General features: G+C 39.0%; 1 protein-coding gene across 1 annotated transcript in view; it reads left to right on the top strand.

The window, feature by feature from the left end:
- Positions 1-12,103, top strand: part of Ccdc171 (coiled-coil domain containing 171) — a 349,604-nt gene that overhangs the window by 153,873 nt on the left and 183,628 nt on the right. Inside the window, exons 17-18 of the mRNA XM_021161203.2 lie at positions 432-548; positions 11,867-12,093. Of these exons, the coding sequence (XP_021016862.1) occupies positions 432-548; positions 11,867-12,093 (344 nt within the window). The remainder of the gene's footprint in view (positions 1-431; positions 549-11,866; positions 12,094-12,103) is intronic.

Below are 12,103 nucleotides of genomic sequence, written 5' to 3' on the forward strand. Positions count from 1 at the left end.
AAAAACCAAAAAAAAAAAAAAAAAAAAAAAAAAAAAAAAAAAAATGGTGCAAATATGAATTTTCGGCTGACACTTTTTGAGACTGTTTTACAATTTTAAGAAAACAGTAGATTTAGTTGTTAACTTTTAACAATTCATGCCTAGGGGATCAACCCTAAGGCTAGCCTTGCGCCAAGCAAGTGTTCTGTGGCCGCACCCTCAGACAGTGCAGCTGCTAAGAATCAGGCTGTTGTCACGAATCAGAAACTAAAGGAAATGTCTGTCTTCTTCAGATGCCTGTTATTTAATGTTAGGCCAATCAGCTATAGCTAGATTTTCTGTACTAGAAAACATTAGGCATACAAAGTCTGATTTACTGAGCTACTATGCAATTTAAATGTGGATATCTAATAGCTTGTAGCATTTCATAACGGGTGCTTCTGTCTCTGCAGAACATCAGAGGGAACAGTTACGCTGTTTACAGGCACTCACGTGGCTTACCAGTTCTGACCTTCTAGGTACGATTATCAGTTCTATGACAGAGCTGCAAGAAGTCATTAGTAAAACAGGTATGGCCACCTATTATGCCTTAGCAACATATACTTAAGAACAAATGCCCAGAAATTCCTTATGGTACAAGTTTTGATAATCTTGTAAGAAATTATATATGTTCTTTACTTAATCACAGAGAGATTGTTAAACATGTATTTAATGATGTAAACATGTAAATGAATGCAAATTTTGATGTCAAACTCTGTATTTATTTATAAGGAAATTACATAAATTGTTTTTGGCAAATGTTTCTACTCCATTCTTCTCCTTGGTGATTTCTTTTTCCTATGGAAAACACACCATTAGTGTTTCTCTCTCTCTCTCTCTCTCTCTCCCCTCTGTCTGTCTCTAGTTTAACTTTTTAAATGTGTGTGGATATTTTGCTTCCATGCATGTATCTATGCACCTTGTGTGTTCCTGATGCCAGCAGGAACCAGAACAGGGTGTTGCATCCTCGGGAACTGGAGCTACAGACCATTGTGACTCACATCTCAAGTGCTGGGAATCAATCCTGCCTCACCTCATGAGTGAGTAGAATTGGTCCAGGATCCTCAGAAAGAGTAGCCAGTGCTCTTAACCCCTGAGCCATCTTGCCAGCCCAAAGTTTCTCTCTTTAGAGCAATGGAGACACTGTTTCTTTGTTTTGTTTTCTGGCCCCGAGTTTCAGAAGTTGGAGCAGTAGTAGCCAAGCCAGTGGAAAATGCCATGTCTCATTTGGTGATATGTACACTTTAAAAATCCATGTTGGATAGAGTTAATCTGAATGGTTCGTTCTTTCTACCGTGCATGAAATTTAGTATAAGCAGTGATTTACCGAGGTCTAAAGTTTGCTTGTTTGCCATGACTCAGGTTGTGTGTATTTGTGGGCATGTGTGTGTTAGAAGCGTGTAATGATAACTGGTTTTCCTAAGCAGGGATGAATGTTCACATGCTCTGGGTGAGCTACATGGTAGACTGGAATTAGTCACTGTGCATGATCAGTAAAGCCAGTGTAGCCCTGCTAAGACTGTCCTGCTCAGTGAGGTATATGCACAGAGTGGACGATAATGTGAGATATCATTTAAAATTTAAAGGTATGTCAATATAAATGAGAATCATTTCATTAAAATTTCAGGTATCTAAACCTAGGCTCCAGGAATCTTATGATTCTCAGATTATTTTTAGGTGTGGCTGTTGATATTGGTAAGCCATTAGCATACTTAATGCATTAGCAGAACATTAGCATGCTGGCATTGAAGTAGAAACAAAATTAAAAATTTAATTATTAAAAAATTAAGATATAATAAATTAAATCTCACACATATATCATTTTAGATAAATATATAGTCATGATTTCTTCAGGCTGTCTCAAACAAAATTAAATTGAGAAGTTTGGTTTTATAGGTTCAAAGCAAAAATGTAGGTTTTTGAAAGAACATAATGATAGGGTTTAGACTTAGTATAATAAATAGGTGTGCTAGCTAGCCATATTATTTTAAAATTAATTTTTAAAAGTTATTCAGTGGGTTTTATTATGGCAGCTTCATGTGTGTATGTAATGGTGTTGTGCTGTCATTCCTCTCTCTGCCTTTCCTAGTCCCCCCCACACTCTTTCTTGCTGGCTCCCTTCCTCCTCTCAAACCTGTCTATGAGAAAAAAGCCTTTGTATTTGTCCGTTTCCTGTAAATATCAGTTTCTCTTTTCTTTGCAGTTGAAATAATTCTGTTTTGTGTATGTTTTCTGTTTTCTTTTTGTATTCATCTGCTGATGGATGTCTAAGCTTTCTCTGTAGTGAATACTGCAGCAACAGCAGATGTGTCAGCGGGGCAGCTGATCATGAGGGCTCCTCTTTCCCCACGCCTTCTCCAGGGCTTGTTGTCATCTGCTTTCTAGTACTTGCTAGCCATTTGTATTTCTGTTTCAGAGAACTTGTCTGTTCAGATCATCGATGTATTTATTAGCTGGATTTTTTTTTGGTGTTTAATTTTATAGTTTTTTTTTTTTTTAACATTCTAGATAGTAACTCACTGTTCAGTGCCCCCCACCCCCCAACTATTACATAGGGGAACCCGACCTCAGTCCAATGGTTGGCTGTTAAGTATCTGCATCTGTCTCAGTTAGTTGGTGGAAGAGCCTCTCAGAAGACAGCCATGCTAGGCCCTGTCTACATCACAATGTGGCATCAGTAATAGTGTCAGGGTTTGGTGCCTGCACATGGGATGGATCCGAAGTTGGGCCAGTCACTGGATCACATTTCCTTCAGTCACTGCTCCACTTTTGTCCCTGTATTTCCTTTAGGCAGGAACAATTCTGCGGTGAGAGTTTTGAAGATGGGTGGGTAGCCCCATGTCTGTCTACTGGAGGTGGTCTCTTTAGGTTCCATCTCCCCACTGCTGGGCATGCTGTTAAAGTCATCCCCATTAGGTCCTCAAAACCTCTTACACCCCTGGCATCTGGGACTTTCTAGAGGTTCCTCCCGCCCCTCCCCTCTGTCCCACACTGCTACATATTTCTTCATCCTCTTGGCCCTCTGGGCTTCTCTTCTGTCTCCCCACCCCCATATTTGATCCTCCCCCTCCCCTCTCTCACCCAGGTTTCTCCCTCCCTCTGCCTCTCATGATTGCTTTGCTCCCCCTTCTAGGTGGGATTGCAGTGTCCACACTTGGGCTTTCCTTTTTGTTAAGCTTCATTATGGTCTGTGAGTTGTATCATAGGTATTCTGAACTTTTTGGCTAATATCCACTTATCAGTGAGCACATACCATGTATGTTTTTTTAGGTCTAGGTTACCTCATTCAGGATGATATTTTCTAGTTCTATCCATTTGCCTCCAAAATTAGTGCTGTCCCTGTTTTTAATAGCTGAGTAATGTTCCATTGTGTAAATGTACCACGTTTTCAGTATCCATTCTTTGGTCGAGGGACATCTGGGTTGTTTCTAGCTTCTGGCTATTATAAATAAGGCTGCTATGAACATAGTAGAGCAAGTGTCCCTGTTATATGGTGGAGCATCTTTTGGGTATGTGCCCAGGAGTAGTAGAGCTGGGTCTTCAGGTAGAAAGAACTATTTCCAGTTTTGTGAGGAACCGCCGTACTGATTTCCAGAGTGGTTGTACCAGTTTGAAATTCCACCAACAATGGAGGAGTGTTCTTCTTTCTCCACATTCTCACCAGCATCTGCTGTCACCTGAGTTTTTGATCTTAGCTATTCTGATTGGTGTAAGATGGAATCTCAGGGTTGATTTGATTTGCATTTCCCTGATGACTAAGTATGTTGAACATTTCTTTAAGTATTTCTCGGCTATTGGAGATTCCTCAGTTGAGAATTGTTTAGCTCTGTACCCCATATTTAATAGGGTTATTTGGTTTTCTGGAGTCTAACTTTTCGAGTTCTTTGTATATATTGGATATTAGCCCTCTATCAGATGCGGGGTTGGTAAAGATCCTTTCCCAATCTGTTGGTTGTCATTTTGTCTTATTGACAGTATCCTTTGCCTTATAGAAGCTTTCCAGTTTCATGAGGTCCCCATTTATTAATTTTTAGTCATGGAGCCTGTGCCATTGGAGGTGTGTTCAGGAAATTTCCCCCTGTGCCAATGAGTTCAAGGCTCTTTCCCACTTTCTCTTCTATTACATTCAGTGTATCTGGTTTTATATGGAGGTCCTTGATCCACTTGGATTTGAGCTTTGTATGAGGTGATAAATATGGGTCAATTTGTATTCTTCTACATGCAGACTGCCAGTTAGACCAGTGCTTTTTTTTTTTTTTTTTGTTAGAGATAAAGTGTCCATAAGTGTCTGGTTCTGGGTCTTCAGTTCTATTCCATTGATCTTCCTGCCTGTTTCTGTGCCAATACCATGTTTTGTTTGTTTGTTTGTTTGTTTGTTTTTCTCTATTGCTCTGTAGTACAGCTTAAGGTCAGGGATGGTGATTCCCCCAGAAGATCTTTTATTGTTGAGAATAGTTTTCACTATTCTGGTTTTTAATTCTTTTTGTTATTCCATATGAAGTTGAGAATTAAACTCTCCATGTCTGTGAAGAATTAAGTTGGAATTTTGTTGGGGATTACATTGAATCTGTAGATTGCTTTTGGCAAGAAGGCCACTTTCACTATGCTAATCCTACCAATCCATGAGCATGGGAGAACTTTCCATCTTCTGAGGTCTTCTTTGATTTTTTTCTTTAGGGACTTGAAGTTTTTGTCATATAAATCTTTCACTTGGTTGGTTAGAGTCACACCAAGATTTTTTTTGTGACTATTATGAAGGGTGTTGTTTCCCTAATTTCTTTCTCAGCCTATTTATCATTTGTATCAAGGAAGGCTACTGATTTGTTTGAGTTAATTTTATATCCAGCCACGCATATTATAGTTTAGTGAAGAACATCATTGGACTTTCGGTGTCCATTGCTGCCTGGCTTGCAGGGCATGCCCCATGTTGCTGCACCAGGCCTTCCTTGCTGTGATGTAAGCACACTTCTGAAACCTTTCTTCACTTTAGTTGTTTCTGTCAGGCATTTTGGTTACAGCAGCAGGAAAACTCATGCAGAATGATAGAAGAATTTCTCCAAACACAATGCATTTTCATTTTTAAGTATATTCAATAGAAACATCAGATATTTTACTAGAAAAAAGGAAACATTTTCAGACATCTACAGGTTAAATGGTTTCATCAAATAACAAGTGTAATAAATATAACTAATGTGTTGATAGCTAATCTAACCATGCTTATAATGGAATACATATATTTATTTAAATTTTTGCATTTTGAAATTTATTTGAAGTATATGGGTGTTTTGCCAATGTATATATCTGTGTGTCACATGTGTGCAGAACCTGTGGAAGCCATAAGAGGGCATCAGATCCCTAGATCTTGAGTTATTGGCAGTTGTGATCCCCCTATAGACTTTGGGAATCACCTGGGACCTCTGGAAGAGCAGTCACATTCAGTTCTTAGCAAACATAGTGGGCAGATCACAGCTCCAGCTCCAGGGGATCCAACACCAGTTCTCATCTCTGTAGGCAGCTACACCCATGTGCTCATAGTCACATGCAGAAACCCCCATACACATTGTTAAAAAGAAAAGAAATGAATCTTAAAAAGAACTTACTGAAATAATACATGGAACATCTTATATAATTCTTTTCCAATAGTGGGATTAAATTGTAGTTTCCCTTCCCACCAACTTCACCTTGAAAATAGTGCAAACCTTAATGGAAATACACTATGTATCTTAGTACCCTTAAGATACAGATTATCAATTTAATATTCTAAAATTGGTGGAGTGTACCATAAGGGAGGTAGCAATTTAGATGTAAATAAGAATTCTGATACCAGCTATGTTGTGCTGGATAAATTATTTAAATTTATGTGGTCTGTGTCTGGTGTTCCAGGCCTGTAATCTCAGCTGTGGGGACATAAATGCAGATGATTATAAATTCAAGGCTAACCTTGACTACAGAGTGAGTTTGAGGCCAACCTGATCCACTTAGTGAGAACCTCTGAAAATAAAAACGTGAACACATGCCAGGTCTAAACTGAGCAGTTCCTAGCATACATGAGGCCGTAGGTTTAACCTCCAATACAACAAAAGACACAGCCAGAAAAGAAAAAGACATCGCAACAGTTTATTTGTGTGTAAAACAGAGATGGTTTGGATCCCCAGCATCCTCATAAATGCTGAGTGGGTGTAACAGGCTGCCTGCAATGCCAGTGATTGTGGGCAAAGCCAGGACATCCCTGGAGCAAGTTTGTTAGCTAGAGGAGCCGAGTTGGACATCAACATCTGACCTCCACACGTGTACACACATGCACACACATAAACATGCAAGCATGTACACATTCCATGTATGTACACACACATAAATGGGAAGGAGAGGTGGGTTTGTTTTAATTACTGTGTAAAGTTCCAGAGGAAATTTCTCTAATAAAATCACGTTGTATATTTGGAGGGCTGCCAGAGTTCTGCTCTCTTTGTAGAAGACCCCATTTAAAGTACTGTAATAAAGTTGGTTATTCTCTTTTCTAAGTAATAGGGAGTCTAGAATCTATAAAAACACAGAGTACATTTCTACTCTGCCATCCTTATCATGTTCATATTGGTGCTTGTCCAATCTACAGGACTGTGTTTGCCCAGCAAGGGAAAGAAGAGAGGTAAAATATGAAAGCATTCAGATACTGTTGGAAAGAATAATCATGCTGAACTTCTTTGGGACAGTTTTTTGGTTTCTTAAAATGTTAGCATTGAGCTATATTATACACTAGCAATTCCAGTACTATTTTTTTTTAATAGAAGTGATGACATGTATCCATATAAAAATGTGAGCATAAATGCCCATAGCACCAATAATAGTTTTAAAACGGTGAAAACAAACTGAACTCTCCCTCAGCCAATGAGTGGATGCACACACTTGAATTCATTAGGCCAGAAGGAGTAAGCACTTGTGTGTGCTGTAACAAGGACAAACCCTGACATCATAGCCAAAGTGCCACTCCTGTAAGTCACACATCATGCTATCTGTTCATGTCAAGTGTGAAGAGTAGGTACGTTGAAGGACAGACAGGAGGTTACTAAAACCACTCAAGAATATTTACTTTAATGCCTATGGAAAACCCTCTGTGTCCTTTGGGACTGTTCATACTTCCTTTCTCCCCACTTCCCCCTCTAGTGCTGGGATCAAACCCAGAGTCTTGTGCATGTGAGGTTAGCAATCTACCACCGAGCTACATCCCAGCTGCTCCCCTTTGTGAGAACGTAAACTACTTTAAATATCAGGATTGTATATTGATAGCATCACTGTGACTTCTTTCTGACCAGCCTCAGGAAATCTGTGGTCATGTATGCCAACATCAAGAAGTACCTTGCTATCTGTTATTTATTCTTGGGTTAAAGAATTTATATTCAATAAGTGCTTATTTTTTAAAAGTTGGGCATTTAGAATAAATTCTGAATAATACACAAGCTGTCTACTAGGAGAGAAAGTGTGCTCTGGACCTTGTTTGAACAATGACATTTGAAGAATTCGTCATTTGAAGGTGTGCTACTGTACGCTATTTGTGCAGCTGTCCCTTTTCAGCCTTAACATTCTCATGTGTAAACTCTGTCTGTGCTGGGTAGTTTTATGTTAACACAAGTTAAAGCCATCTAAGAGAAGGGAGCCTCAATTAAGGAAATGCCTCCATAAGATCAGGCTGCCTGCAGGCCTCAGTGGGGCTGAGCAAGCCATGGGGAGCAAGCCAGTAAGCAGCGTCCCTCCATAGCCTCTGCCTCAGCTCCTGCCTCCAGGTTCCTGCCCTGTGTGTTTCTGTCCTTAGTGCTTTTGATGATGAACTGTTACATGGAACTGCGAGTGAAGTAAACCCTTGCCTCCCTGAGATGCCTTTTAAAAGATTAATTAATTTATTTTATTTATATGAGTATACAGTAGCTGTCTTCAGACACACCAGAAGAGGGCATCGGATCCCCATTACAGATGGTTGTGAGCCACCATGTGGTTGCTGTAAATTGAACTCAGGACCTCTGGAAGAGCAGTCAGTGCTCTTAACTGCTGAGCCCCCCCCCCCCCCCCCCCCCCCGCCCACTCCCCTGAGTTGCTTTTGGTTATGGTGTTTCATTATAGCAGTAGTAACTATAACTAAGACATTGGCTAATAGGAGTTCTTAGCTATTATGTTTGTTACAGAAAAAAGTAACTTGCTTTTGAATATGTAAGTCCTATAAGTCCATTATTTTATCTCTGTCTTCAATACTGATGCCTTAACAGAACTAATACGACTTTTTACCTTCTCATGAAACTGGAAACGTGAAGTCACTTTTTAGAAAGTGCTTCCAGTGCTTGGCCACTGCTTTCATAAACTTTGATGATGTATTCATAAGCAGTGGGCAGAGACCGCAGTTTTCACATTGCCTCTATAAATACTGGACAGGTGGCAACCTTTTTGCTTTTGCGATAGTGTTTGCCCACTTGAGATAAATTACCTCTTCTAGATATCCAAATGGTGTGCCTGCGAGAGATCATTTACCTCAAACAGGGGAGGATGCTACTTTCACTGAAGGGCTGAAACATCAATCATTGCGAGAGTAGAATACAGATAGCTGAACTTTTTGGTACGGCTGGTCTAAGAGAAAAATGTCACAAGAGAAACAACTGTACTTGATTGGGCTTCTGAATACCTCTCTGAGTGTATCTAAGGGGCGATGGACACAAGTAGAGAGTCCGTTCACTTTATTGCGCATCTTTTCTATTATTAAAGGAAGACATCTTGGTTGTATTAAGGATAGATGACTCAGACACACCCCTGCTAGTGAGGTGCTACCAGCTTACTTCGTATTGCATAGTTTAGTACACTTTGTAGAAGTCACAGCTCAAAAGGACCAAACTCAGGAGCCAGATTGTGTTCAAGACTGAAGTTTCATATTTAGGAAGGTCAAAGCAGTAAGAATTTGTGTTTTTGTTAATAAGAAGTTATTGCTGTATTTTAAAGATCAAAGACAGAGATCTAGCCAGGCCAGGTTTTATGTGCCTATGATACCAGCAGCTTTGAGGCGAAAGCAGGAAGATTCCAAGGCAAGCCTGACCTAGGTAGGGAGTTCTAGGTCAGTCTGGGCTCTGTTGTGAGAACTTAGTTAAAAGAAAATGTTAAATTAGTAAAGTTTCTGACATTATTAACATTATTCATCATTGATGCCTTTATATATACTTTATTGTTAATTCACTATTACTCTTTGCTTAAAGGGGGTTTCTCACTCTGTCTGAATGGAAACATTTCATTTAATTAGGAAATGCACTGTAGACATTTAGTTTTCTATGTGGTAATCGTATTTTCAGTAGTAATAGATTTCTGTAATGTTTTCTAATGACTTCTGGTTTTATTACATACAGCATCATGGATGTGCTATCCATGTCTGAATTCTATTATGACAAATAAAGATCGAGAGGGAGACTCCTGAAGTGTCTCCCTGTCCCCTCTGGAGTCCTGCCACCTCCAGGGTTAGAATTACTAGGCCAGTCATCAGCTTAGGAATTTGTTAGAAGATGTTAACTGTAGATGTGAAAGTGTGCCTGTCCTATTGGAGAATGTAACTGTGCAACCCGGGATCTGCTTCTCCATACCAGTTACATTATGTAAGTTGGAAAAGTGACGAGCAAATGTATTTAACATAAAGAAAGAAATTGAATTTAAACAGGCGCATACTTTAAAATGGTTGAGATAAGTCAACAGGAGGATTTTTAGTGACTTTTGTTCGCTGTCATGAAAATAAACATGTAATCCTGGCACTATAGCATTGTTTCCTCCTTTATTATACAACTGTATTTCATATAATAAAATGTGAGCTGTATTGTGAAAATGCTTCTTAAAACATAAATTACTTAGTGCTCTGTCTATAATTTATGATGTTCTGCACACACACGTAGGATGTATTTTTTCCTAACTCCTTAGCAATTCAGAAGCAGCCTCGTGGGACTGTGTTGTCATTTAGTTTCCCCCTTCATTAGAGGTCAGAGTCTACCAAGCACATCAGTGCAATAGTAAAGTAAAAATAGTATAGCTTAAAATTTAATTGTAGTGGAAATTTTATTTTAAGGTTCTTTTTTATTAAAAATGTCTTTACCTTTATATTACATAAAAATTTAAAAACAGATCTTGTATTTGCTTAAAAAGTCATTTTTGATATAACATGAAAATTAATATTACTTTCTCTTGGTATTTTTTGAATGCATTGTTGAGTTCAGTATTGTTGCAGTTGCTATGAAAGTAAAATGGGATGTGATTGATCCAATAAATATATAAAAATATCTATATATGCTAGCTTGGGATAGTGAAGACATGGCAGCTGGAAATGAAAAAGGACAAATAGAAATATACAGTGCAGCTGAAGACACAGGGAATATGTATATTTGATATTAAATGATATGTTATATTGACTATTAAGAGAAAACTATAGTGTTCTTCCACTGAACAGCGAATTATTTACTACATACAGTGAGGTGTTTACTTCACACTTCCACATTATGTGCTGAATGCCATCCAATTGTGCTAGTAAAGTTTTTGCCATTCACTACTTTTTAAATCATTTATTATTAACAAAAGAATTGTGTATTTTAATTAAACTCTGCACGACTTTGCCCATGACACTCTTGGAGAATATGTTTATAATGAGTGTCATAGAGCATGAAAATTCACTACCTTATATTCTCTGACATCAATGTACTGGAAACTAATGAATAAAATTTATATGGACAATATTAAACTTTTATCAAATTGGCAATTTTTTTTTTTTATTTTATGGCTTACTCTGGAGCAATGTGGTTTTCAAGTTTTGACTGCTACCTGGCATAGGCAATTTACCCTTCTGTTTATACATTGTGGAGGAGAATAAATAGAATGCAGTTCAGACTGTAGAGCACAGAGTGTCTACGGGGAGGACTGTAGAGTACTGCTGAGGCAAGCTATGAGTGCCCTAGGGAACCATTGATTGCCCCTTGGTCACTGTCACTCTTTCACTTTGAACTGCATGTAATTCCACAATTAAGATAACACGTTGGTAACATTGCCAACATTTTATTGTGCTTTAGATAGAAAGAGGATTTAAATGAATTCCAGTAGTAGAGACTGTAGGACTTTTAGTGCCGGGTTTGAATTTGGGGTATCTCTCAGAACTAACCCTCCCACATGGATGGCACCAGAAGCTAAACAGGGACAGATTAAGACCTGCTTAGAATAGTGAAATGAAGTCACACCACTTTCCTGACGGCACAAAATAAGCCTACTAGTGGTTATCTGAAATATCAGTTAGCAGGAAGAGTGGTGACGTTTTATTTATCAACATTAGGTATAATTATTAATTACAGCCCTAACGATCTGGTAGTAATCAGCTTGCATTGCATACACTGGGACCCTCAAGCCCATTAGATGCAGGGTGATTACTGGAATCCCACGAGGAAAGAAGTAATTGTAGTTAAAGAATTTTAGCTGTCCTGGAACGAAGCAAATTGTGTTTGCTTGTCTGAGACCGTATGTGTCATGGTGTCAAGGCCAGAAGCAGTCATAATTAGGAATAGAAGCCCAAGTCATATGAAGTGTTAGAAAAGAAAGGGAAGGTGACTGGCTAGCATGACGGTGTGCCCTGCAGTGGTCAGACTAAGTTCATGAGGGCTTCTCGCGGAGCATGGTTTCTCAGTGTGTCCTTGCCTGGGCTCAGCGTTTCATTTGAAGCTTGATAGGGAAGGAACTTTTCAGAAGGGTTATTACAAATGACTGAGAACTGTATAGCTGGAAATCATTCTGTTGAGACCAGCAACATTGTGAAGTTAACATGAGGCGACTCAGATTTTATGCTTTTTTTTTGTCTTTGAAGATCCAAATTCCAGGATTTGTGGACATCTACTCATAGGTGCAGCCAAGAATTCTTTTTCGAAACTAATGGATAAACTTAGCTCGGCGATGGCAAGCATCCCTCTGCATAGCAGCCGGAGCATAACGTATGTAGAAAAGGATTCTCTGGTTCAGAGGCTGGCCCGGGGGCTTCACAAAGTGAACACGCTGGCCCTGAAGTATGGTTTATGCAGCCATATTCCCATCATGGTATGTGCTA

Source organism: Mus caroli, chromosome 4 (assembly GCF_900094665.2).
Source record: "Mus caroli chromosome 4, CAROLI_EIJ_v1.1, whole genome shotgun sequence".
Classification (NCBI taxonomy): domain Eukaryota; kingdom Metazoa; phylum Chordata; class Mammalia; order Rodentia; family Muridae; genus Mus; species Mus caroli.